This window comes from Meriones unguiculatus, chromosome 14 (genome assembly GCF_030254825.1).
Source record: "Meriones unguiculatus strain TT.TT164.6M chromosome 14, Bangor_MerUng_6.1, whole genome shotgun sequence".
NCBI classification, from domain to species: domain Eukaryota; kingdom Metazoa; phylum Chordata; class Mammalia; order Rodentia; family Muridae; genus Meriones; species Meriones unguiculatus.
This window is the reverse complement of record NC_083361.1, coordinates 13,836,777-13,864,475: the sequence shown is the minus strand read 5'-3', so window position 1 is coordinate 13,864,475 and position 27,699 is coordinate 13,836,777. Positions and strand designations below refer to the sequence as shown.

General features: G+C 53.0%; 1 protein-coding gene across 1 annotated transcript; it reads right to left on the bottom strand.

Annotated features, from left to right (window-relative positions):
- Positions 1–1,986: 1,986 nt before the first annotated feature.
- Mvp (major vault protein) lies at positions 1,987–27,647 on the bottom strand. The gene is made up of 15 exons (XM_021635848.2): positions 27,426–27,647; positions 16,494–16,643; positions 16,177–16,372; positions 14,216–14,339; positions 13,974–14,105; positions 12,262–12,356; positions 11,801–12,037; positions 9,604–9,885; positions 8,631–8,875; positions 8,329–8,526; positions 5,495–5,881; positions 4,813–4,929; positions 4,235–4,361; positions 3,638–3,826; positions 1,987–2,234 (listed from the first exon to the last, which is right to left on the bottom strand). Coding segments are annotated over exons 1-15 (2,613 nt in total). The 5' UTR covers positions 27,428–27,647; the 3' UTR covers positions 1,987–2,102.
- Positions 27,648–27,699: the final 52 nt, after the last annotated feature.

Below are 27,699 nucleotides of genomic sequence, written 5' to 3'. Positions count from 1 at the left end.
CCATCTCTCCATCCCTTTAATAGCTGTCGTTTATGTGGGTGCTCTGAATCCAAACAGATCCATGTGCTCCTAACAAGGAATGATTTTTTTTCCCGAGATAGGGTTTCTCTGTAGCTCTGGTTTTCCTAGAACTCTCTGTAGCTGGCCTCGAATTCACAAAGATGCCTCTGCCTCCCAAATGCTGGGATTAAAGGTATGCACCATCACCCCCCAGCACCTGTTTGTTTTATGTGCCATAGAGTTGAAGGAATTCATAGACTGGTAACTGGGGCCCAAAAGAGGAAGAGGTTAGTTGTTGCAGAGGTAGGAGAGCTCGGGAGTCAGCTCTCACAAGATGGGCAGGATCGGGGCCCTTGGTGGGCACAGTGCTGAGCACACAGGGTTCAGCTGCTTTTGTGGTATCTGCTTCGGGAAGCAGAAAGCCTTCCTGCCCGATTTGCTTCTATTTTTTTTCAAAGAGGTGAGAAAAAGTGGGCAGGGGAGGAGGAGGGTGAGAAGAGGAGTATGAATAGTTGTTCTGAAGGGAGGGCTAGTCAGGGGAAGCTGGGCTCCCTGGAGATTGTGGCTGGAGTCTAAAATGAGACTGGCCACATGCCGGGGTCTTCTCCAGCAACAGCAGCTGGTTTGGAGTTACAGAGGGGAGGAGGGAGCGGGTGGACAACAGGTGTCACATGCCAGTGATCCTAACACTAGTGAGGCAAGGAGACTGAGTTCATGGTCAGACCCTGTCTCAAAGGAGGGGAGGGAGGGGGGAGGAGGGAGCAAGATGGAGGAAGGGAAAAGAGGCAAAAAAAAAAAAAAAAAAAACCAAAAACAAAAACTAAATGCCAGGGGTATGATTCAGTGATGGGGCATTTGCAGGGTCCTGGGTTCTATGCCTAACACAGGATGGTGGGGGAGGGGAGCACTTTTCCCACCTAGCATCACAAGGCTTAGGAAGATGGAGGAGTTGAGTCAGGCTCTGACTGAATTGTAGGGACAGAGCCCAAGATCCAAGGTTGGCAGTGAACAAATGAAGTTTTCCAGGGTGCTGTGGTTCTTGACAATCAAAGAACAGTCAAAGGACAGCCATGGGAACCCATTGCTGAGACCTGAAGAAACAGCCTTTCTTGTACAGTCTTTCTTGTCCTCAGAGGCCCTTGGTAATAGGCAGCAGGTACCAGCTGGGCTTTAAATGAATCGGTTCTCATGAGGAACTCCGGAAGGTCGGGGTAGGGGAAGGGTCTCCCACAGCAAGCCAGGCTGAGTTAATGAGTGCTATGAGTTAATCCAGGCAGAGCCCTGGCCTCAAATCCAGGCTTTTGCAGCAACACTGAGCACAAATGCACCTCAGAAGAAAGATGAGGCTCTAGTGAAGAAAGAGGAACAAAAACTTATCACCACCCTTGCTTAGCTGGGATCCATGGGCCCATTTCACAAACGGAAGGCCATCGGAGAAGCTAAGTCCGTCACCTGCACAGACACACGGGACCGGGCCAATTTTTTCTCCCGCCTCAGGATCATTTTACTTCCACGGTGGTGATGGGCCAGGCCTAAAGCTCCACCTGGCCTTTTTCAGTAGGAAACAAGTACACAGGTGCCCGGTGCAGGCCTGTCACACCTGCTGGTACTGCAGGCTGCCTGTGAGGCCGGCAGGGGGTGCCAAATGGTAGGCTGCAGTGGCAGGCCGAGCGAGCGGGCTCTGCAGCCTGAGGCTGGCTCCTCAACTAGGTGGCCAGGATTCCTGGAGAAGCCAGCTGGGAGCTGTGGCAAGTGCGGAGGGGTCCCAGATGTGAACCCTCCCACCGGGTCTAAAAGCTGCCGACTGAAGGACCACAGGCTTGAAAGGCCACGGTCTCGTGCTTATCCCTGTGGCTTCAGGTGAGTTTTCTCCCTGTTTCCGTAGAAACCAGAATAGTCTCTGGTAATTTCCTCAAGAGTTGAGGAGCATCTTCTCTTCAAGACCCCTTGCCACCTGGCCTACAGGAAAGAGAAGAACACCTTGAATGCCTAGAGTTGTCATTTTTTTTATTGTACCCGCTGTCAGCACAGTCCGTGTCGACCTAAGGCATGGCTGCCTCAGAGAGCCTGGGAAAGCAGGCCTTCCTGAGCTGCCGTGGCAATCACTTTTGTACGGGTGGCTGACCATCAGGCCCCAGTCCCAGCAGCCCAAAGGCTGTGTTGAAGAGGTTGATGGGAGAAGAGCCATCTGTGATGAGAGTGGATTTCAGGCCCAGGGACTGAAGAAGCTTCACCTGCATGGTGGGAGAAAAAGTCATTTATCACAGCTGCCTCTCCAGGGTGCCGACCTTCTGAGCAGCCCCCCTAAACCAAGCGGTTTTTGTGTTTGTGTGGTTTTTCATTTATTTATTTTATTCACTTTATATCCCTATAGCCCCTTCACTCCTCTCCTCTCAGTCCCGCCCTCCCCTTCCTCTTTTCCTCAGAAAAAGGGAGCTCCCTTTCCCATCCACCCCAGCTCATCCAATTGCTTCCAGACTGAACCTGTCCTCTTCCCCTGTGGCCTGTCAAGGCGGTCCTGCCATGGGGAAGTGATCTAAAAGGTGCCAAGTGAGTCCGTGTCTGACGCAGTCCCCACTTCCCTTACTAGAGGACCCACTTGAAGCCTAAGCTGCCCATCTGCTACATCTTTGTAGGGGCCTAGGTCCAGTTCATGCATGGCCCTTGGTTGATGCTTCAGTCTCAGCAAGCCCTCTGGGCCCTGGTTAGTTGGCTCTGTTGGTCTTCTTGTGGAGCTCCTGTCACTTCTGGGTCCTTTTCCCTTTCCTCCCACTATTCCCTAAGACTCCCTATGGGTCGACCAGTGTTTGGCTGTGAGTCTCATCGTCTGTTTTGAGGGGCTGCTGGGTAAAGCCTCTCAGAGGACAACTCTGAAAGGCTCCTGTCTGACTCCCTATGGGTCGACCAGTGTTTGGCTGTGAGTCTCATCGTCTGTTTTGAGGGGCTGCTGGGTAAAGCCTCTCAGAGGACAACTCTGAAAGGCTCCTGTCTGCAAGCTTAGCAGAATATTGTTCATAGTGTCAGGGGCTGGCAGTCTCCCATGGGGTGGGTCTTTGGTTGGATGGGAGAGGAGGTGCAGAGAGTTAAGAGGGTGGAGATCAGACCTGGGGGGGGGGGGAGCCAAGAGGACAGAAAGGTGAAACTGAGGGTGGGGACATCTCTGTGACAAGCTGGAGACCTAAGTCAGGGTAGGCTCCTGGGGGATCTGAGGGCCACTCAAGGCCAGACTTCTAGTAGCAGAGGCCGCAGAGACTAAGAGGGCACCCTCTAACTAGATTAGTCTTCTAGTAAAGGGTGGGGAACACCAACCCACCCACAAAACTTCCCCCCCAAATTTACCCGGCCTACAAGATGTGCAGAGACACGGATAGAGCAGGGATTGAGGGGGTGCCCAACCAAGTGGTTTCTGAAGTGCCTCCATCACCTTCATTCCATCGCCTTTCTTGGCTTTCTCTGAGGCACTCGTCTGTCACTGTGTCCCTAGCAGGGTCTAGGGTGGTGTCTGGTGCTCCAGGGCACGGGGACCGTTCACTCTCAGCCCTTTCCATCCTCCAATGTCTCCCCAAGCGTGGTTGCCTCCTACCTTCTTGATTCCAAGGCAAACACCCACTCCCCTCCTGCATTTTTCTGTTCTCACCTGCATCTCGGGCCCAGCCACAGCCAGGTCCCTGATGGTGCCGGGCCCCAGAGCCTCTGTCATCTCCTTGAATTTCTTTGCCTCCACGTCGGCAAGCTGCTGGGCCTTGCTCACCTCCAGCTGCAGCTGGGCCTTGGCATAGAGCAGTTCCAGCTCTCTTACTTTCTTCACTCGCTCCAGCTCAGCCTCCTGGAAGGGGAAGATGAGGCTGGCCTTAGGTCACATGGCCCAGGAACTGTCCAGCAAGTCACCCAGGCCAGCAACCCTGAGGGAACTGAGGCAGCCACTGTTTAGCTAGTGACTCTTGAGAAGGGGTCCCCTGATTCAAGCCTTGGCGTAAAACGGAGGTGACACATACCTCCCATGAAATGGGGTCACAGATGTAGAAGACACAACAAAGCGCTCAGTGGTGGAATGGCCTTAATGATCCCTGTCTTCGGGGACTATACTAAGTGCATTGCTGCAGGGCATTGCAGGCCTCGGGGAGTTCGGGCAGTGCTCTCAGGCCACTCCGGTGCCGCCCCGTGTGGTTTCAGTGCCTTTAATGAGCAGGCCTCTTCCAGGCCCCGCCCTTCCAGCAGCAGCCCCTCAACCTACCGTCTCAATGGCTAATGCCTGTGCCTTCAGCTTGGCCTGCAGCACAGAGCCCTCTCCCTCGATCCGCGCTGCCTCTGCGCGCGACTCAGCCTCTGCCTTGGCATTCCCGGTGCTCTCCACAGCCATGCTGCAGGGGAAACAGAGTTGGGGAAGGCCCAGAAGAGAAGGCCACCCACCCAGGGGCTTGAGGATGGGGGGAGGGGGACAGGAGACACGACACCATGGCACAAGCATGTCAGTTAGAGGACAGCCTGTGAGAATCGGTTCTCTGATTCCACCATGTGGGGCCCGGGGAACTCGGGCATCAGGCTTGGCAGCCAGCGCCTTCACCCACTGTCATTTTGCTGGGCCACCCGTGTTCACTTTCCCCCAATAATGGGATGGAGGCCAGGGCCTTGTGCGTGCCAGGCAAGTGCTCTGCCACTAAGCCACCTCCTAGCCCTTCTGGCACCCCCATTTATGCCTCAAAGCATGCCCTGCTTGCCTCTCACCCCCACCCCTACCTGAGCCAGCAGCTGCAAGACCCTCCCCCCACCCAAGACTGGCCATTATCTTTCCACCTCCATTTCTTGACCCACCTCATGGCCTCAAGCTCCAAAAGTTCCTTCCGGGCTTTTTCAGCTTCTGACTGGTCCAAGATCTTCTGCCTCTCAAGCCGGCCACGGGCTTCCTGCTCTAGTCTCTGAGCCTCATGCCTGGGTAAAAGCAGGGCCAGGTGAGATGCAGGTGTGGGAGAAAGCAGCACCTGGAGTAGAGGCTGAGCCTGTCCCCATCCCCACGCGCTCAGCATGCGCCTGGACCCAGAACAGTGAGCAAGCTGCAGGCAGCCATGATGTGGGGCTCTAGGCTTGGTGTCTCTGCTGTCGCTGGAAGCACTCTCCCAGGGGGAGAAAATAAGCTAGGGTGCTTTTGGACACTGAGGAGTACCTGGCAGCAAGTGGGTGAGCAGGGAAAGAGGGCACTCCAACAGTTGCGAGAGAAAGGAAAGGGCTCTCCAAGGAGGTGACCTTGAGGCTGAGAAAGTACAGTGGGCGAAGAAGTTGCAAAGGCCCAAGGTGGGCCCAAGCTGAAAGTAGGGGCCAGGAAGGCCAGACTCTCCTGGGGAGCCTGGAAGGCCCTGGAAAGGGTGGGAAGCCTTAGGAGCAGAGAGGCCCTCCTGCTTGCCGTTCTAACAGTCATGCTGGGCAGAGCATTGATGGATGCCACGTCATTAAGGTCCTGGCACCTTAATGCTGCCCCCAGCCCCCCCAGCCCACTCACTTGGCTGCTGCCTCCTGGGAGTTAGTGGTGATTTCAATGGCTAGCTGGACACTGCGCTGCAGGGCATCCCGGGTCCTCTGGTCCACAGGCTCCACGGACTGTACATCCACACTGCTGACCACGAGCCCATTTTGGGGAAAGATCGCCCGGTCTCGTGCCCTGGGCAGGAGTGTGCCATCGGGATCTGCGTCTTCGGGCATCTCGAAGCCGAAAACAGCCATGCGGATGATACGAGCCGAGTTCTTATGGAAGTCATCAAAGGTGACAGCGGCCACGGCCCCCCGGACTCGGGACGCAATGGCCTTGCAAGCGTCACCCACGAAGTCAGGCACGGAGAAAAGCTTGGCCGTCTCTTCGGGGTCATTTCGGTTCTTCAGCTCAAAGTGCCTGTGGACAAAGAGGCCCAGAGTGGGGAAACTATTTCTCACAGGAAGTAATACCCTTCCCGAGCAGGATTTCAGCGCCCTCCTCTGGGACTGAATGGCAGATCCTACAATGGAGATGTTAACTTGTGCCCAGCAAGCACCTAGGTTTCCATTAAATCCTCCCAGAGGCCCTAGGGTGGAGATTCCTATTCTCCCATTTTACAGAAGAGGAAATAGAGGGTTTGGGGTGTTAAGTCCAAGGTCACCATATGTGGCAAGTCAAAACTTGGAATCCAGGCAAGATGGCCCTAGGCCTGTGTGCTTAACTGTCACTGGGCTATCACCCTGTCTACCCTGGTCACAGTGCTAGCTAGCTTTTCTCCACCACAAGGTGAGGACCAGGGACAGTGCTCAGGGTCTGGTGAACAGTTCTCCTTCACATGACTCTCTGAAAGAGGGCCTCACACAGGAGACGCAGGCTGGCTTTGAGCTCTTTCAGCTGCCACTGGCCTTGAACACCTGATCCTCCTGTGTCTTCCCCCGGAGAACAGGATTACAGCCATGTGCTCTCCCCCACTCCCCCCCAGACAGGGTTTCTCTGTGTAGCTCTGGCTATTCTGGAACTCTCTCTGTAGACCAGGCTGGCCTTGAACTCACAGGCCTGCCTGCCTCTGCCTCCCTAGTACTAAGATTAAAGGTGAGTATCACTGCCACCACCTGGCTTCTAGCCATTTAAAATAAAAATCTTACTGTGTGTGTTTGTGAGCACAGCATAGAGGGGCATTGCCATGGCCCTCCTGTGGAGGTCAGAGGGCAACTTTGTGGAATCACTTATCTCAATCCACCTTGCTGTGGGCTCTGGGGATGGAACACAGGGTGCCAGGTTCTGTGCAGCAAGTACCTTTACCCACTGAGCCGTCATGGCCGTTTGCTGGCTCTTATGAAAAATAGGTTTTTTTTAAATTTATTATTTCACAATTTCATAGACGTATATAATGCATTTTGATCACACCCCATTACCTTCTTGAATTCTCTTCTCACTCCCCCTGAAACTCTTGTTCCCAACCTTGCTCCTAGTTCCATGACTTTTTCTTTCTTTCTTTCTTTTTTTTTTTTTTTTTTTTTTGCTTTTGTTTTGTTTTTCTGAGACAGGGTTTCTCTGTGTAGCCTTGGCTGTCCTAGACTCGCTTTGTAGACCAGGCTGGCCTCGAACTCACAGAGATCTGCCTGCCCCTGCCTCCCTGAGCGCTGAGATTACAGGTGTGCCCCACCACACCTGTCTCTATGCCTTTTTAAAAATGACCCACTGAGTTTAATTAGGGCTGTTTGCATGAGCACTGGTATGGGGTTATTTCCTGGAGTATGGGCAAGTTACAGATGGCTACATCACTGAAGAAAAGTTACTCTCCTGCCCCAGCACCCCAGCCCTTAACTTTGTCATTAAAGCCTTTCAGCACCCTATGAAGCAGGCAACCTTCATTTTCCAGGGAGGGAAAAGGAGGAAAACACAACATTCCCTGTCCGAGCCCAGACAGCAAACAGCACAGCGCGAACAGGACCCAGCCGGGCATTCTGGGGCAGGCGCTCCGCCTTGTGTTCATGCTCACTGGTTGTGAAAAACTGTCCTTTTCAAAAACCTTGCAGGAAGGTGTTCTTTTTGTATGCCCCTCTGACTCCGGTTTTGATCAAAGGGATATCAAGGTCACCAAGAAGATGAGGAGATCGCCAAGGACTTGTTCAAAAGAGTTTTCAAGTCTGACTGAGAACTCTGACACTTATGCATGGATAAGAAATGGAGATATTTAAAATCATGTTTTTCTTTTCAGAAAAACAGCAACGACGACAACAAAAGAAAAAAACCCGAAGGCAGCCAGGGTGTGGTGGCGTACGCTTGTGACCCCAGCACTTGGGGAGGCAGAAGCAGGCGGGTCTCTGTGCCTGGTCTACAAAGTCAGTCCAGGACAGCCAGGGCTACACAGAGAAGCCCTGTCTGGAAAAAAAAACCGAAAGGTTACGAGCACTGACTGCTCTTCTAGAGGTCCTGAGTTCAATTTCCAACAATCACATGGTGGCTTACAACCACCTGTAATGGGATCTGATTTTGTCTTCTGGTATGTGCAAATACAGACTATATAGAGAGACTATAGAGAGTGAGTCTGTGAGTCTGAAGCAGCCTGGTCGCTCAGTCTACATAGTGAGTTCCAGGACAGCCAGAGCTGCAGAGAGACTGTGTCTCAAAAATACCAAGACCAAACCAAATCAAAAACCTTGCGATGATAAATCACCAGAGGCGTGGCTAGGCAGTCTCCTGACACTGGGGCCCCTGAAGCCCTCATCCTCGAAGGCTCGGTCTCGCCCCCTCCCCTTCCTTTCTAAACTCCTAGCTTCCCTCGGGTGGGCCTTCGGTCTGGGTTGGCAGGCATGTGCCCTCCTCGTCTCTAAAGCTGACCCCTGGGAGCCCAGCCTCACCAGTTGTAGGCGAGCTGCAGCTGCAGCCTAGCATGGTCTGCGGTTTCTATGGTGATGACGTCAGTGAAGAAATCCGGCCCCAGAAGCAGACAGAGGGCCCGGCGGGCGTGGGGACGCTTGGGCCGGCCGGCAGAGAGGGACAACACTGTGAACTGCTCCTCAGGATCCAGTGACACTAGCTCGGGCCCGAAGACCACGCTGTGGAAAGAGACGGGAGTCAGACGCCCCGAGAGGGTCACTCAGGACCCGGCGGAGGCCTTCCACCGGCTCGCCCCAGCTCGCCCTGGCTCACCCCGGCTCACCGTGCTCTCTTGGCTCTGTAGTCATACACCTGCACCGCCGCGTTGTGTGGGACGCGGTAGCTCACCACCCGGGTCTTGTTCCTTGGAGCTGAGGGCTGAAGGGCCTTGGCTTTGCCCGACTGACCCCTATCTGCCAGAGGGTCATGCCCCAAGTTCAGCAGCTCCTCCACGCCTGGAGGCAGCTCCTTTTCCCACAGGACTTCATCCTGAGTCAGCATGTAGGTGCTCCCGATCACAGCCCGCACCTAGGGAAGTGTTTTCCGAGAGGGAGGCCTGAGCCGACCCTGCCCGGGGGTCCCACGGAGTCCTGGTTAAAGGTGATCTCTGCAGGAAGACTGCACCCAAGATCGGCTGCCACCTGCTAGGTGTCTTCTCGAGCTAAGCTTCCCTTTCCTCGTCTGTACGATGGGCCCTCTGGGGTCAGGGAATGAGGAAGGGTTCACGGGCCTAATGCGAAGAACAGCACTTGATGTGAAGTAAGGTGCTTGCTATTTTTCCTAGGGTTTCCTTGCCGGGGCAGCATGGATGGAGATCACAGGCACAGGTGTGGTCCCGGGAAGCCCCTCACATACACTAACCCTGCCCAGGGCTCTGAACTGTTTCTGTGTTAAGATTCTCAGGGAAACGGTTGGCAACGTAATCCTCGGTAAAAACCAAGGTCAAGGTTTTAGGTGAGGCAGCAAGAGTCTACCGAGATGTGGGCCATATTCCCATAGGACCTTTATGACAGGACCACATCTGCAGTAGGGCAGAACCCCTGTCCCGAAGCAGAGCTCATTATCTCGGCTGGAGTCTCTAAGTCGTAAAATTAGGTAGCAAATGAAGTATGAAATGGCCTCACATCTGCCAGCCGGCCGCCCGGCCGCTGCTGTGTATGCTGCTGGAGCCTTCTCCCCACCTGCCTCTTCCCGTTAGCATCACCTGCTTGCCCAGAGGAAGTCACCCCTGATGCCACCCGTCTCCCAGCTGGTACCTTCCCAGTCTTGACATCCTGCACATAGATGCCCTCATTTTGGTCCAGAGGGATGGCCTGGCGCTCCTCCACCACCTCCACTTTCACAGATGGCACGTACTCCAGGGGCCCACGGATGAGCCAGCGGTCTCCAGCCTGGTGGGAGACTCTCTCATCGCCCTCCCCCTCCTCCAGGGGCTGCAGGGCCCTCAGCAGCAGCCCCTGCTGCTCTGACAGCACGTACACATCCTGGATGCCTCGCTCCAGCCTCTCCCCGGGCTGGAGGAAGAAGGACTTCTCTCCCTGGTGGGGAAAAGGGGAGGTTAGGTCATGGTGCTCAGGCCTACAGGACAGCCACACTGCCTAGACACAGCCTTCTGGCTTGTCACTGACGGCATGACCCTGAGCCAGGTCTTCCCTTCCCCAGGCTATACCGGGCTTGTGTTGAAGACAGAAGCCCAAAGGACTCTCCAAACACAGTATCTCTGTGTGTGGTCAAATTTGTAAATGATAAGGACCTAGGACCTCAAGCTAAACAGTTAAGAATTACCCTGAGCGGCTGGGCAGTGGCGGCGCACATCTTTGATCCCAGCTCGGGAGACAGGGGCAGGCAGATATCTAAGTTCAAGGCCAGCCTGGTCTGCAAGGTGAGTTCCAGGACAGCCAGGGGCTACCGCCAGGGCTGCACAGAGAAACCCTGTCTCAAAAAACCAAAGAAGGGAAGAAAAAAAAATAAAGAAAGAAATAACATTACCCTAAGCTGGCTGTACATGTCTGTACTCTCAGCACTTGGGAGGCTAAAGGAGGAGAGTCTCCAAAGGGTCTCCAAAGAAAACAAAATGGTCACAAAGAAATTATATATGCTTTTCATTTCTCCCACGGTTTGTTTTCTTGACATGACGGAGTTTCAGGATGGGCAAACTCTGGTCTTGAGAGTCAAATCTGACCTGCTAGCTATGATGGATATGGGACCAGACTGGCTTTGAACTTCCGGACTCCTGTCTCAGGCTCCCAAGTAGCTAGGACTACAGCTACATGCTTCACTGGCTTTCCCTCCCCCCCCGCCCCCAGAAGGGGTCTTGCTGTGTAGCCTAAGTTGGCCTCAAATTCACAGCTACATTTTTTTTTCTAAATGCACCCATCAGATGATCGACATTTCAGTTCTTTGTTTTTGCAACAGTAAGTAGCCCTGGCTGGGCTGCAGCTCACAGATTTGCAAGGGTTCTACAGGGGTTGTTTTGACTTTTGCTACCTCACCCTTCTCTTGTGTTTCTTTTTCTTTTTTTAAAGATTTATTATGTACATAAACAGTGTTCTGACTGCATGTGTGCCCGCAGGCCAGAAGAGGGCACCAGATCCCATTATAGATGGTTGTGAGCCACCATGTGGCTCAGGACCTTTGGAAGAGCAGCTGGTGCTCTTAACCTCTGAGCCATCTCTCCAGCTCCCTTGTTTTTCTTTTTAAGAGACCATCTCAGCCAGGTGCAGTGGTGCATGCCTATAATCCCAGTGCTCAGGGAGGCAGAGGCAGGTGGATCTCTGTGAGTTTGAGACCAGCCTGGCCTACAAAGTCCAGGACAGCCAAAGATACACACAGAAACCCTGTCTCAGGGTTTAAAAAAAGAGAGAGACAGAGAGAGACAGAGAGAGAGAGAGAGAGAGAGAGAGAGAGAGAGAGAGAGAGAGAGAGAGAGAGAGAGAGATGATCTCATGTATGGCTTGAAACTCACTCCGGGCCTTGAACTCCTGATCCAACTGCCTTAACCTCCCTTGGTGCACCATCACACCCCTAGTTTCTGGCTTTGCTTGCACGTTGTCTCCAAGATGCTGTGACGATAGACTAGCTGGGTTAGCCTCAGCAGACATCTCATCCACACAAGCCCTATGCCATCTAGTCCCTGCCTTTGCAGAGGTAGCTTGATGAGCCCTGATGGTAGGGGAGGGGCGGGGCAATGGCACCCGCAGAGGATGGGAGTGTGGTCATGTCTCACACAGCGGGACAAATGTTCCAGAACACGGGGGAGCCAGTCCCAGGAACTTCAGGGGGGAGTCCAGGGCCCCTGGGGGAACTGGACAGGACAGTACCCAGGAATATAGAGCTAAGTGTACAAAAACGCTGAAGGTGTTTCTGGGACGCGTCGCTGTGTGGAAGAGGTGAAGGGAGAGCGATCCGAAGGCCTCCCGTCGCTCACAGGCTCCGGGGAGGGGAGCGGCTCACCTTGACAACACGCTTCTGTCCCAGCTGGTTCTTGCCATCCGGTCCCATTGGGTCAAGGATGACGCAGTAGTGTCTCGGTCCCAGCGTGGTGATGGGTACCACCCCCAGCACCTCCTCGTAGACATCTGGCACGTGGGCTTCTGTGTCCTGCACGGTCACCAGCCATTCCTCCCCAGTGCGGTGGGCCGCTCCCCGAAAGTCCCTGAAGTTCTGCCGAGCCCGGAGGTGCAGGGCTGTCTGCAGGAGAAGAAAGACACGGGTGCTTGCGAGGCCTTCCTCCACCTCCCCTCTGCTGGCGGACGCCTTGGCTCTGGCAACGCCTACCTGCCCTGGAGGATGCCCCAGGACCCTCCTCTGGACACGGGACCAGATTTCCCTAGTGACAAGATGCCTGTCCTTTGCTTGAGCATCCTCAGCCTCTCTGAGCACCGCCAGCTTCCCTCCCCACACCGAGCACAAACCTTTTCTGTCAGGATCACGGCGTCCACCAGATCCAGCACCTCTTCAAACACAGCTGGGAGGTAGGCACCCACGGACCGGACCAGCCACTCCTCACCTGCGGCGTGAGCGGAAAGGAAGAGTCAAGCACAGCCAGGCGGCCACCATCATGTCTCCACAACCCAGATAACAGACCATCTGGCGTTTGAAGGCAAAGAAACGCCCCCGCCCCCAGGAGATGAGCGCTTGACAAGGTCCTGCTTTCAGTGAGGCCAGGGGAAAACTGACCTCCATCCCTGAAGAATTAACAAACAAACAAACAGACTTTTAGAGGCTGGGCCTGGTGGCACAGCCCTGCCATCCCAGCACTCAGGAGGTTGAGGTGGGAGGAGTGGGAGTTTTGGGCTAACCTGGGCTTCACAGGGAGACCCGTCTCAAAAGACAAAACCCAAAAACCCACTAGGGCCCTTCTAGAATGCCAAGTCACTGCTACCGCTACCCCTGTGGTACCATCTCTGAGCACCAAACGCTGATTTTTCATGCTCCTGCCATGGGCAGAAGGGCCTCCATTAGGCCCAGGAATGACATTTTGTTTATCAGAGCAGCACGCATGCCCAGCAGCAAGTCCTAGTCTCTCCCTGCCTGGCCACACACCTGGGCAAGTGCTTCAGTCTTGGATGGAGAAAACTGCCGACTCTCACTCTTATCAGGGGACTAAATAAAATGCTATCCACCATTTTGAACCAACATCCGGTCAATGTATTGGAACATCCCACTTGGCGGTCTTGAACCACTGGCCACAGCTGATGTTGAAGATGGGGAAGGTAAGACTGTGTTAGCATGGTGTGAGCGCAGGCTCTGGGCCGGCATGGAAGTGGGTTTTCAAGAGGCAGCAGGCAGACCTCAACAGCTCCAGAGATACCAGGAGAAGCCACACATGGGGATGCGTTTATACTCCCAGCACTCAGGAGCCCGAGGCAGAAGGATTGCCATGAGTTTGAGGTCACCATGGACTACGTGATGAATACCAGTTCGTCAGGGCTACTTGAGACACTGTCTGAAAAACCTGGGGAAATTGCTCAGTGGTTAAGTGTGCCAGCTCTTCTTCCAGAGGACCTAGGTTCAATTCCCAGCACCCACATGATGGCTCACAACTGTCTGTAACTCCAGTTCTAGGGGATCTGACAACCTTTTCTGGCCTCCATGGTACACAGACATACCATGAAAATAAGTGATATATAAATCTTAAAAATAACAACAATGAAAGACAGATTCAGGCTGGGCAGTGGTGGCCTACACCTTTAATCCCAGCTGAGGCAGAAGCAGGTGATCTCTCAGTTCCAGGCCAGCCTGGTCTACACAGAGAAACCCTGTCTCCAAAGCCCATTTAAAAAAAAAAAAAAACAAAAAGACACGGAGGCTGGAGAGATGGCCCAATAGTTAAGAGCACTGTCTGCTCTTCCAGAGGTCCTGAGTTCAATGCCTGGCAACCACATCTTGGCTCATAACCATCTATAATGTGATCTGGTGCCCTCTTCTGGCACGCAGGTGTACATGCAGATAGAGCACTCGTACACATAAAATAAATAAATCTTTACACACACACACACACACACACACACATACACACACACCAGGGAAGAACCCTGCCCTGGCATCACCTGAGTCCTTCTGCTTGCCCTGCAGGGAGGGCCCTTCCTGCCCACCCGGCAGCTGTAACCCTTGTTGAACCCACCTGTCACCCTGTCCTTGCCGTCCCGGTCAAAGCATTCCTTGCGGGCCCGCAGCCGCAGCGCCTGGTTCTGCTTGATGACTGTGGCCTGAATGATCTCCACAACTTCCACCTCCTTCTGGGGGATGTAGGTGCCTGGGAGAGGAGGAGGAAGCCAATGCTGCCGGTCAAAGGCGTCAGGGTTAGGGTAGAGAGGCAGGAAGCCCTGGCCCAGACAAAGCCCAGGAGGTGGAGACGTAACTCACCAGGTCCCTCAAACAGCCACTCGTCTCCCGCCATGACCTTATCTCCATTCTTATCCTGAAAGTCCAGCAAGGCCTTCAGATGCAGGGCAGTGTTGGGCAGAACCACCTGGAGCGGGGTAATGTCCTACAGGGGAAGAAGGGCCATGCGGCGTTCATGCTGGGGTCCCAGGCTTCAAAGCTGGTGCTCTGCACACCAGAGCCCACAGCACCCCTCTCTGGGAGGCCCATACTGCTGTGGATCAAGTCAGGGCCTTGGGCTGGAGAGATGGCAGGAGTTCACGGGGAAGGGTGGTGTACGCCCTTAATCCCAGCACTCGGGAGGCAGAGGCAGGCAGATCGCTGTGAGTTCAAGGTCAGCCTGGTGTATGGAGCGAGTTCTAGAACAGCCATGGCTACACAGAGAAACCCTGTCGTGAAAAAAACGGAAACTAAACCAAACCAACCAAACAAAACACACACGCGTACACCAAGTACAACGAAACAAATAAATAAAAGGAAGGCCAAGCTGTTGCCGTGGCTGGGGAGAGGCCGCCTCTGAAAATGTCTCCCATGCCTTTAGAAAATGCTTCGAGCCTCAAAGAAGGTGCCACCATGGAGGCGTGTGAATCCTGATTCAAGATGGAGAGGTCCCTCTCTGTGGATGAACCGTCTCTGAGTGTGCGTAGGGGAGTCGAGGTTAAAGTGAGGTGGGTGGGAAAGCTTTACCCCTTGGGCCCCAGGGTTTCTAAAGATCTGCCCTCATGACCTCAGCCCTCCTCACCCAGACGGGACTCAGCCAGCTGAGGTAAGACAAGGGTAGAGATATATTTTTACGACTGTTTCACTTGGCTTTTTTTTTTTGTGGGAGTGTTTCTTGACAGGGTCTCACTGCATAGCCCTGGCTGTCCTGGAAATTACTCTGTAGACCAGGCTGGCCTTAAACTCAGAGATCCACCTGCCTCTGCTTCCCAAGCGCTGGGATCAGAGGTGTGTGCCACCACGCCCAGGCTCCACTCAGATTCTTTTAAGGATTGCTCCAAATCCTTAACCATTCCTCATTAGCTATGGTTTCATTAAAGTTTCTCTTTTATTTATAACTGTGTGTATGGGTAGGTGTGCGTGGCTTCCCGCGCACGTTTGGAAGTTTTTGAGGACAGCTTTCAGGAGCTGGTTCTCTCTTCCTCCCAGGGGTTTGGGGGACCGAAAATTGGTCCTCAGGCTTTATACGGCAAACGCTTTTACCTGCCTCGCCGTCTCACTGAGCCCTCGCTATTATCACTGTCCTTCCCGGCCGCGCGCATCTCTGTGCACTCCGGGAGCCATGCTATTAGGCACTCAAGAGCAAGAAGCACTGATTAGGGCTTGCGGATATCGGGCACTTGTCTGGCACACACAATGCCCTGAGTTCTATCCTTAGCACTGAAAAAAAAAATTAAATAAATAAATAAACAAACAAAGACCTTAAAAGTGAGCCGGCAAGATAGCTCAGTGGGGAAGGTCCTGCCAGGCCTAATGACCTGAGTTCAACTCCAGGACCCACACGCCATCTGTGGCGTGCACGCATGCCCTCGACCCCAATAAATAAGTAAAGAAACGGTAGTGAGAACAGAAATGGTGCTGGTCAGCACAGACAGTCAGTTTAAAAGCATTCAATACCAAGCAGGTAAAGGCGGGACTATTAAGAAACTTTCGGTAGATTCCCTCGCTTGGGAACCCAAGCCTGACGGCTATAAGGGAGAGGGTTTGGCTGTGGTGGTGGCCCACGCCCCCACTGCCATAGTCACAGGCATCTAGGCATGACTCTGGGGTCTGTATGGAGATCGGGGTAGTTGGAATAAAGAGGCGGCGGGTCAGCCTGGCCCCTGGTGAAAATCCACAACCATCCCTCCTCCTCAACCCTCTCCACAGGTCCTCTGTTGGCCCGTTGTTGGGCAGTGGGGTGAAACAGGCTGAGTTTGGCTCGAGGGAGGAAAGGCAGGTACCTTTTCCAGCACCTCCCCTGGGTACAGGGGGAAAGGGTCCTGGGCCAGCCGGATCTCCTGGTCAGCGTGCCGAAGCCTGACTTGTCCTGTGGCATCAAGTAAGATCAAGTTCTGGGCGTCCCGGAACACGGGGTTGGCCACTATGCAGTAGTGGCGTGGGGGAACCGTCACCATGCGCACCGGGGCGAAGAGCACCCTGTTGTGAGGGTAAGAAGGGATGTGAGGAGTCAGGACGAGCAGGAGAAACCTCCCAGCCACCCAGAGGAGGGTCACTCCTGCCAGCCGGGCTCTCCCCAGCCGGGACAGAGAGCACCAACCTCTCATTGTCCTGCCGGATGTAGGTCTGTGGTCCAACCTCCACACGGGACACGTTGCTGTTTTGGTCCAGTACATGGATGTAGTGGTATGGAGGTATGCGGATGATGGCCTCTTCAGTTGCCATGGTGAATCCTAAGTTCCGGCCGAACCTGATTGCAGCACGGAAAAAAAGGACCGGTAGAGAAGATGAGAGATAAACACAGGGCATTTGGGACGAGGCAGGGTAGTCCAAAGACGGCCTCTTCTTTCTAGCTACCCTGATCAGCACCTTCCTGGTCTCACTCCCACCCCAACTTCCTCCTCCTCTCATGCTTTTTAAAAAGTAAAATATTGGGGCTGGAGAGAAGGCTCAGCGGTGAAGAGCACTGTTTGCTCCTCCAGAGGTTCTGAGTTCAATTCCCAGCAACCACATGGGTAGCTCCCAACCATCTGTACCCTCTAATGCAGGCGTACACGCAGATAGGGCACTCATATACATACATATATATACATATATATATATATATATATATATAATCTTTTAAAAAGTTAAACATTTTATTTCATGACATGTGCATTTGCTTGCACGAATTTATTTGTATTGCACGTGCTTGCATGCAGGAGCCCTCAGAGGCCAGATCCCCTGGAACTGGAGCCAGCAGCGGTTGTGAGCCACCACATGGGTGCTGGCAACTGAGTCCTCTGCAAGAGCAGTAAGTCCTCAACTAATGAGCCATTGTTCCGGCCCCCTGTATTCACGTATGATCTATGTATGTACGTATGATGGATGTATGCATATAATTTATTTTATGTGTATGAATGTTCTGCCTGCATGAATGTATGTATATTTTGTGTGTAGCTGGGGCCATGAAGGAGTCAGAAGAGGGTGTCAGAAGCCCTGGAGTTGGAGTTAGAGGTGACTATGAGCCGCCCAGTATGGATGCTGGGACTCAGACTTGGGTCCTCTGCAAGGACTCTTAACCTCTACGCCATGTCTCGGAGCTCTTCCTCCTCCTCCCTTCTCTCACACCCTCTTCCTGTCCCATCCCCACTTCTGACACAGAGTTTGGCTCTACAGCCCTGGCTGACTCTGAGCTTGCAGTCTTCCTACCTTAGTTCTCTTGGAATGAAAAAGCGGGCTCTGCCATACCCGCTTCTCCTCTTCTTCTCCCCACCTCAGACAGCACCTCTGCCAAAGACTGTCTGATTCAGTTACCCACAGAAGCCCAGAGGTTCTGCTACCTTTCCCTCCCTCCGGTCCACTCCCTCAGCACACTACCTGTAGATCAAAGGTTCCCAGGTCCTAAGGCGCACCCAGCTGTATTCAGATGTCTGTCTGCACCCCTGCCCACTCCTGTTCTAAACAGTCCTGAGGTAAATAAACCTTTCAGAGGGGAGCCCCACCAAGAAGAGACCCAAGTGATGCTCCCATCAGGGCAGCTAGATTCATAACACAGCCAAGCACCCTGACCTTACCTTTCTCAGCTTGCTGGCTGAACACCCTCAGCTCCCCTGTCACAAGAGGTAGGAAAAGAAGTATGCGCAGAGAGGAAAGGGGGAATAAATGGATTCGTATCTACCCACGCCATTGTCTTTACCTCTGACTCTGGGCTGCTTTCATTCAGTGCTTGGCTTGTGAATGTCACACACCCTTAGCATTGCCCATCCTTATACCCAGCGTCCCTTGGACTTTGGACATGTCTCTTCCGGGTCAGAAAAAGGCAATTAAGTTTGCTAGGCAATGCAGAGCCTTGACCCAGAGACTATGCCTGAATAGGAGAATAGCAGACCTCCTCTCTCTTCCCGTGTGTGTGTGTGTGTGTGTGTGTGTGTGTGCGTGCGTGCGTGCGCACATGTGCACAATGGCTGTGCCTACTTTGGATTTCCTGGAGCTAGAGAAGCAGGCAGTTGTGGACTGCCTACTATTGGGTGCTGGGAACAAACTCTGGTCCCCTGCCTGAGCAGCAAGTGCTCTTAACTGCTGAGCCATCTCTCCAGCACCTGGGAATATTCTGTTGCTTCTGTCTCTGGACTGGCCACCCGTCATTCTGCTGAACAGCTGGAATGCAGTTGGGCGTCTGGGAAAATAAATTGTTACTTTCTTGTTTCTTTGTTTTGCACAGGATCTTGTCCTGTAGCCCAGGCTGATCTTACACTCCATCTTCCGGCTTCAGCCTCCTGAGAGCTGGAGTTCTAAGCATCGCTACCATGCTTGGGCAAAGCATTTTTGTCCTCGCAGCGTTGAGCATGTAACCCGGGCTTTCCTTGCACGTGCTGGGCAAGCTCTACCACTGAGGAACACCACATCCTGTCCTGGTTAGATTCCTGTCAGCTTGACACAAGCTGGATTCAGATGGGGAGACTGCAACTGAGAAAAAGGCCTCCGTCTGACTGCTTGCAGGCAAGCCCGTGGGGCTTTTTCTTGATTGCTAATTGGTGGAGAAGGGCCCAGAGACCACTGGGGAGAGGACCGCCTCTCAACAGGTGCTCCTGGGTGGCTAAGGAAGTGGGCTCAGCAGTTAAGAGCACTGGACGTTCTTCCTAGAGGACCCGGGTTCAATCCCCAGCACCACGTGGCAACTCACGAGTGTCTGTCGCTCCAGTCAGAGTGACACCGTCCAGATAGATAAATAAATGATTTTGATAAAGTGGGTTAAGCAAGCGACCAGGAGCAAGCCAGGAAGCAGCACCCCTTCGTGGGCCCTGCTTCATTCCGTTCCTGCCTCCGGGTTCCTGCCCGGACTTCCCCAGAGGATGGAATGTAACCCGTAAGATGAAATAAGTCCTTCCCTCCCCAAGTTATTTCCTCATCGTCTTCATCACAGCAACAGGAAGCAAACCAAGACACATCCCCAGGAACAGTTACTGTAAGTATAGTTGGAGGGGCTGGCAGTGGGGCTCCCAGGAGAGCACTAGGTCCTGGGCTCAGTCCCCAACATGGGGGAAAAAAACACTTAAAACTTAATTTAAATGGGCCCTTGTGGCTGGTCGATCCCCTTTTGCCATTCTGGATTCCACAGCTCTTAAGTAGTTGAGACTCAGATAAAGACTGAGGGTCATTCAGGGTCACAGGATGTGATGCTGTCGGGACTTCTCGTTTTTATTATTGTTGTCACCATTATTAATTGTTCTGACAGGACTGTGGACCGAACCTCACAAGCGCTAGACAAACTCTCTTTCTAGCACGGAGCTACGCCTCCAGTTGGTCTTTTCTTTCTCTGAAGGGAGTCAGAAACATGGGCAACATCGGTTAGGTGCAACATCGGATTCGGATTCGGAAGGCTCGTGTCCTACCAGGGATGGGGCTCAGTTGGTGGGGCGCTTGCCTATCACGGTCAGGTTCCGGCACAATATAAACTGACACAGTGGCTCCCGTCTGCAATCTCAGGAGTCTAACGTTATCCTTAGTTACACAGCAAGCTTGAGACCAGCCTGGGTTACACCAGCACTAGACAAAAACAAAACCAGCCAACCAACTCCAGAACAAAAGGTTTTTGTTTGTTCTTTGGGGGTTGTGTACAGGTCCACCATGGGGCTTCAGGTCAAGCCTGGGCGTGATATCTACCTTTGTTTGTGTGTGTATGTGTGTGTGTGTGTGTAACCTTGGTTGTGTTGTCCTGGACTGGCTATGTAGACCAAGCGGGCCTTGAACTCATAGCAATCTGCCTGCCTCTGGCTCTCTGAATGTTGGGATCAAGGACGTGCTTCACCAGGCCCGGCTTTTTTTTTTTTTTAATTTGTGAAATTAAATTTTATTTACTGTGAGTGTCGTAGCGTGCCTGTGGAGGTCATAAGACAAGTATAGAGGTGGTCAGTTCTCGCCTTCCAGCACGTGGACGCTGGGGGTCAAGCCCAGGCCTAGCAGCAAGCACCTTTACCAGAGTTTCCTGTTCCACTTGTTTGTGTTTGGTTTTTGAGACAAAGAAAAAAACCAAACCAACCAACGAACCAACCAAAACCCTCCTAGTAGGACCCACAGCTTGCCGAGTCCGGCAGGCTGGCCACCAGCAGAATCCACGGATCTGCACGTTTTCACATTCCCCAGTAGGGCCAGAATCACAGCGTTTGGCTCTTTTCTTAAATAAGATTTATCTATTTGTGTTTAATGTGCGTTTGCGCTCTGCTTGTATGTACGTCTGTGTGAAGGTGCCAGAGCCCCTGGAGCTAAAGCTACAGACAGCTGTGAGCTGCCATGTGGGTGCTGGGAATTGAACCCGGGTCCTCTGGAAGAACTCTTAACCACCCAGCCATCTCTCCAGCACCCCCTACCTTTTTAAAACTCAGGTGCTGGGGCCTGAACTCAGGTCCTCTCACATAAATGACAAGCACTCTACCAACTGAGCTATGCCCTGGCCCAAGGCTCTTCTGGTAGGCTTCCCACGAGAGAGGGAATTAATTTTGCTTGTGATGGTAAAATACTGACAGCTTCTAGAATCACCCGGGAGACGATCCTCAGGGCATGTCTCTAAGGGAATTTTCCAGACCGGGTTAGTTGGGGAGGGAGGGCACGGACTAAGCAGCACACACTCTGTGGGCTTGGGGCTCACGCTGACTCAAAAGGAGAAAGCAAGCTGAGCACCAGCATCCAGCTGGTTCCTGACGGCCCAGTGGGCAGTGTGACCCGAGACTTCAGGGTCCTGTTGCTGTGCCATTTGGCATGATCACTGCAACCTCAAAAGGTAAAAAAAAATCACGTCCTTTCCCAAAGTTGCTTTTTTGGGGCACTTTGTTCTTGAAACACATAATGTAACTGACACGCACACTGCCTCTTCCTTGCAGCCGTGTTGGGATCTAACCCGGATGTTTTCCTGGGCTCTGTGCTAGGAGAGCAATATTCAAGACTCTGTAGGATGGGACCAACTAAACTGCGGCCCTAACTCTCAGTCTGTGTAGCTCTGGCTGTCCTGGAACTCACTCTGTAGACCAGGCTGGCCTTGAACTCAGAGCTCAAGCCTGCCTCTGCAGACTCCTAACTCTCTTTGGATGGGTGATCTTAGACAAGCCCTTTGTTCTTCTATCTGCCTCCTCAATTACGAAGTTGGAATGACTAAGTCTTTTCCCAGCACTGTGATGACATGTTTCTACAGAAAGCACCCCGAGCCAAGCCTGGCACTTTACCAGTACTGTGTTTACTCCTGAGAATAGACAAGGCCCAAGGTTGAGGGGTATAGTCAGGGCCTCCTTCCCCACCTGGCATCAGAGCTTAACCCTCACTTGGCTGCCGGTCAGGAAGGAGGTGAACCGCGCATCAACCAGCCGTTGTGCTGGAGCACGGCAATGCAGAGGCTTCCCACAGTTGGACACAGCACCTCTCCGGGGGCGCCTGGCCAGGAAACCAGATGGGACAGGCAGAAGGGCCTGGGAGGCCAGCAGGGTCTCGGGGCCCCACCCGGAAGAAGGGAACCGTCGACGGCTCTCTGAGGTGGGAGTCCACTTCAGGCACAGCCTCGATTGGCTCCTCGTTGCACAATGCTCCACTCCCCAAGACTGAGGCCTCCCCACCATCTGTCACCCCAGCTGGGAATAGTCAGGGGGCCGGAGAGCCTCTCCCAGCTCCGTGACTCAGCAAGAGCCTTCCTCAAAGCTAATCCGCCTGGGTTCCGGCCTTGCTCTAAGGCCAAGCCCCTGCTCAGGTAACCCAATTTAACTTCCAGTCCACTCCCCTTCCATGCCCCACGGCTCCCCTTCCTAAGATCACCAATCAAATTCCCTTGGAGCAGATCCTGCCCTTATGCCCCGACACTGTATTTGTGACAAGTCTCACAGCCCAGTGGCTTCTAGATGACATGTACAGTCCTGCCTCTTATTTCTGTTATGTCAAGGACCTCACAGGACATGTGGTACGCTGGGCGTGGTGGCACTTACCTTTAATCTCGGCATTTGGGAGACAGAGCTGGGAGGTCTCCGTGACAAGGAGGTCAGCCTGGACTACATAGGGAGTTGCAGGCTAACCAGGGCTACAAAATGAGACCTTGTCTCAAAACAAGTAAGCAAGCCTATGGTTCTGCCTCGGGCTTGGCACCTCTCCTGGCACTCCCGGCTGAGCTGTGCTCCCTGCCAGCTCTTGGGTACACTCCTAGTCTGCAAGTGCCGGGAGCCACAGCTAGTCCTCAGCCAGGAGCAGAGGCTGGGTTCAGCCTGCTGTTCACTGAGGGGTGCGTGGACCGGTCTCCCATGCACAGCACAAAGCCAGGACAGGCTCTGAATCCCAGTCTTTTTTAAAGACAAGGTTTCGCTCTGTAGCCCAGGCTGGCCCTGAGGGCATGGCAATCTTTCTGTCTCAGTCTCCCGAATGCTGGGATTATAAAGTGCACTATGTCTGTTTTTTGGAGACAGGGTCTTGCTATATAACTCTGGATAATGATTATGAAGTCCATGATGGCCTTTGAACTTAAAGTAAGCCTCCTGCCTCAGCTTCCTGAGTGCTGGAAATACTGACATGGTCCATGATACTTGGCTTCGTTCCTTGTCTGGGAACTCAAAGGCAACGTTGATATATCAGCCAAAATTAATGAGTCATAAGTCAGCACATTTCAGCCATTTTTCAGGATAACCTTCCAATGGCTGGCACAGTGAATTTAAACAGTCAATGCCTGTTTCAAAGTGACCACACTGTGCTCCTGGTCTGCTTTTAGTTGTTTGTAAAGATTCCTTTATTATTGTTTTGAGACAGGGTCTCTCTAGATAGCGCTGGCTATCCTAGCACTCAACATGTAGACCAGGCTGGCTTTGAACTTATAGAGGTCCACCTGCTTTTGCCTCCCAAGTGCTGGATTTCTTTTATTTTTTTCCCAAGACAGGGTTTCAATGTTCCCAGCTGTCCTGGAACTTCCTCTGTAGCCCAGGCTGTCCTCAAACTCACAGAGATCTGCCTGTCTCTGCCTCCGGAGTGCTGGGATGAAGAGAATGAGCCACCACTCATTCTCTTATAAAGCCAACCACTACTTGGTTTATTTTATCATTATTTCTGTGTCTGTGTGTGGGAAGGTGTGTTTGAGGCTGGGAGTTGAACTCAGGTCTGTAATGAAAGGTGTTTTGTTTGTTTATAAACTCAGTTATGGGAATTTGGATTTTTTGGTAGAGGGTAGGGTCTGCGCACCGATATTTTTTTGTTTGTTGTTTTTTGAGACAGGGTTTCCATGTATAGCCCTGGCTGTTCTGGGCTCATCTTGTAAACCAGACTGGCCTCAAACTCATTAAGAGATCCTCCTGCCTCTGCCTCCCAAGTGCTGGGATTAAAGGCGTGTGCCACCACAGCCCAGCTGGGCACCAGTATTTTTAAAAGTTCTCACAGTGACTCGAAGACTGAGAGGCACTCTGGAGATGAAGGTGATACCACTAGTTCAGGCTAGCGTGTGTTACACAGAGGTATATTGGGATGGCTGGGGAAGCTGGGTCTGACCGTTGACACCTGTAACCCCAGCACTCAGGAGGCAGGAACTGCAGCCCAAAGGACTGTAGCTAAAACTACAGTCCGAGACTGAGCCAGCTATATCTCCAAGTTCAAGGCCAGCCTGGTCTATATAGAATTTTAGGACAGCCAGGGCTACACAGGGAAACCCTGTCCCGAAAACAAAACAAAACCTCAACAGCAGGAAATGCCAGTCTTGTTAGGGTTCTGTCATTGCAACCTCAGCTCTGAACCACTCCTAACATCTTCCTCTGCTGGACTGAAAAAAGTTGCAAGGTGACCATCTTACTACAGGATTACAGTGGGGAGAGCTAAGCTCAGCACAGCAGACTGCATCTGGAGCACAGAGACCCTTCTTTCTCTGGTGGCTGTCTAGCCCAGGCTAGCTCTGAACCCACGTGAAGCTGAGTGACAATGGCCTAATCTACTTTCAGGAGAACAAGCCCATCCCAGCCTCACCCCGGCCGTGACTGCACCCTGCTTTGAATAACCCCCTCCTGTGGCTAACAGTTTCAACTGCCCCGTGTTAGTCATCACTGACAGTATTCTTGCACTTCCTAATTTAAGATTAACCACAACCAGCACCACAGAGCTCACTGGCCTGCCTTCTCTGACAAGAACGCTTCTCAGGTTTATTCCACAAACAAACCTGTCCTCACCAGCCTGCAGCCTCTCCATTCACCCCGTTAACACACTTCCAAGTGCACACAGAAATTTTACTCATTCTCCAATCCCTCCCCTGCCTAGCTTCGGGTTGTTCCCTTTGTCCCCAACTCTGCTTTCTTGACAGTGAAGGTGGTGAGCAAGCCCAGACACCTTGGGCTTAAGAAAATAAGGGAGGGCCTGTCCCTCATGGAGCTCTTCGCTGATTGGGCCTACCACCATGCTGCTTCCGGGGCCTGACCTCTGAGAGCAGCACTGGGGACTGGAGGCCATCTCACCAGCCCCTCTTAGGAAAAACCTTCACCAAGCCTGGCGTGGTGACGCATACCTATAATCCCACTCGGGGAGGTAAAGGCAGGCAGATCGCTGAGTTTGAGGCCAGCCTGATCTACAAAGTGAGTCCAGGACAGTCAAGGCTACACAGAGAAACCCTGTCTCAACAAAGAAAACTCTTAACCAACCCATGCTGGAGTGGTGGCCCAGGCTGTAATGCTAAAAACACAGGCGTGGCAGGCTAGGGAAGGCTAGAATGAGAGCCTGGAGAAAAAGAAAATCTTAATCTGAACTGTGGCCCAACTAGGCTACTCTGTGGTAGGGGACAGCTTGGTGACCTCACCATGTGCCAGTGGCTGTGCCCCAGATGTTACAAATGAACGCGAATCCCCAAAGGTCAATGCGGTGCGGACTAGAAGCAGGCTCAGGAGCCGATTCAGAACCCCTGATCTAGATCAAGGGTTTCTCTCAACAAGCCTGGGATTTCAAGACAAAACTCTTCCTCAGTTGTGTCTGTGTGTGTTCACGTGTGCAGGTGCCCATGGAAGGGAGAAGGCATCAGATCCCGTAGAGCTGGTCTTCAAACAGTTGTGAGACCACCAGTGTGGATACTGGGAACCCAACCCAGGACCTCTGAGCAGTAAGCTCTTGAGTTACCCAGACATCTCTCCAAGCCCCGCTTTGGGTTTTAAAAGGAGTCTTACTGTGTTATCTAGGCTGGGCTGGAACTCTGGAGACAAAAGCCTTTGTCTCCCAAGTAGAGGGGACCAGAGGCTCATGTTCCCACACCTAGCTTCTGGCTAATGTTTACTGCTCTTCAAACCCAAGCCTTACGAAGGATCCACAGAACCAAGGCTTCCAGAAAAGTTCTGGAACTTGTATCAGAGGCATAACCCTCACCGCCAACCCACCTCAGCACATGTTAAATGCCTTTAGCCTAAAAGGTAAGGGTCTAACCCAGTCATCCGGCTCTGTGCGGTTGGCCAGGCTTACCCTGGGTTGCCATTACTGAAGGCAGCATGGCCTGTTAGGCAGAGGTGCCAGGTTGTTTCATGGGGGGTGGGGTGAGGGGTGGGGGGGTGTCATAGAAGATCTGGGTGGGGTTGCTGTTATCAGGAAAATGGCACCAGTGGCTTTTCAAGGGTGGGCCTTTTCCATAACCTGAGCCAGTGAACAGCCTCTGCTACAAGAGTATGACATGCCATAGGACGCCTGGGCACCCAGGCACTCAGAGTGGTAGTAGTCCTACCCAACTGCCCCACCTCAGGGCAGGGTGGGTGCCCTGTGTGCCAAAGGTCTCAGTAGGTAGCTTCCGGGAGAGCCATCTGGCTCGCCTGTGGCAGCCAGCCTCTCTTCCAGGTCCCAGGGGCTCACAGGCAGGAGGCAGAGGACATAAGGAACAGCTGCCCCAGGAACCATCTCCTATCACAGTTGGGCCCCAGTCACAGACTCCCAGTCACCAGCATCTCAGGCAGGTTGTCCCACTGAGCTTCCTATTTACTTACTTCCCCTTCCCCCAAAAGACTCTCGATCTCACTAAACTCTGCGCCTCCTGGAAATCAAGCTACCCTTACGATCATCCTGCTGGCCACTGCCTGAGTGACTGGCCAACGCCCACAGTTGGCACAGCCTTTCCCAGGGCGGCAGCAAAGCCTCCACAAGTGGTACTGAAGGGAATCTAGGAGGTTAAGCCATATATGCCAGTCATTCAAGAGAAGGCAGGGAAGTAGAGGCAGAGACGGAATTTGAATGGGTGCTGCAACTCTCCCTAACCGGCTTTTGTTATCTGCAACGGGGCTTACAGGGTAGCCCAGGCTGTGGTGGGATCATGTGTCTCAGGCGGGCCTCAAACTTCTGAAGACCCTCCTTCCTCAGCTGCCCAAGGGCTGAGATTAGAGAACTGGATCTGGCAAGGCAACCCTCTAACTGCTTAAAAAAAAAGTGTGCTAGGAACCAAAATACAGTCTTAGAGGTGCAGGTATGTTGTGTTGCTGGGTTACACCCCATCCATCCATCCATGTGCCTGAAACGCATAAAACTGATAGGGATGGCAGACATCTATGATGTTAGCCTTCATTCAGAAGGTGGAGGCAAGAGGATCAGATGTTCAGGGTCATCCTGGGCTACTTAAGAGTTCAAGACCACTTAGAAGACACTAGACCTTCCTCAAAAACGAAACAAAAACCAAAAGCCAACCAAGCAAACAACAGAAACAAAAAGGCCGGGTCTCACTACGCTCCTATGTTGGCAAGGGACTCCCAGGCTCAAGGCATCCTTCTGCTTCAGCCTCCTGAGTAGGGAGTAGCACATGTTTACTTCTGGGCCTGACTAAAGTTTCCCCTCCTCTCCCTCTTCTGTGAGACCTTGATGTCAGGGAGGCGCGATGTTCTGGGGGATGAGGATATTGACAACCTCAAACCATGGCTTGCAAACCATGAAAACACACAGAAAGTGAAACCTCCCGAGCCAACGCCCTCCTTCTTGTCCTTTGGGAGGGAAGAAGTCAGGAAAGCAGAAAGTCTCGGGAAAGCAGGAGGACAGCCCGTGGGACACCCACTCCTGGGTTGGTGTCCAGGGATCTGGCCAGTCTAGATCTTGTACTCACATTTAGCAGGGTAGCTGGCTGCTGCCGGCTGCTGCAGGCCACAGGTCAGGAACTTCCCTCACCAACACTGGGGATGACTTCCCCTAAGGGGCTGGGTAGGCAGGGGCGGAGCTTGGATTTTTAAAGGGCCCTGTAACTGGATCTTTTTCTCCTCCAGGCTGCAGCTGAAGACACTGCAGCTCGGTCCAGTCGCAGCAATTTCTGCCAGTGCTACCAGGTGGGTTAAGACTAGGAAATCAGAGGAGCCGGTAGGGGCGTGTCAGATGATGGCTGG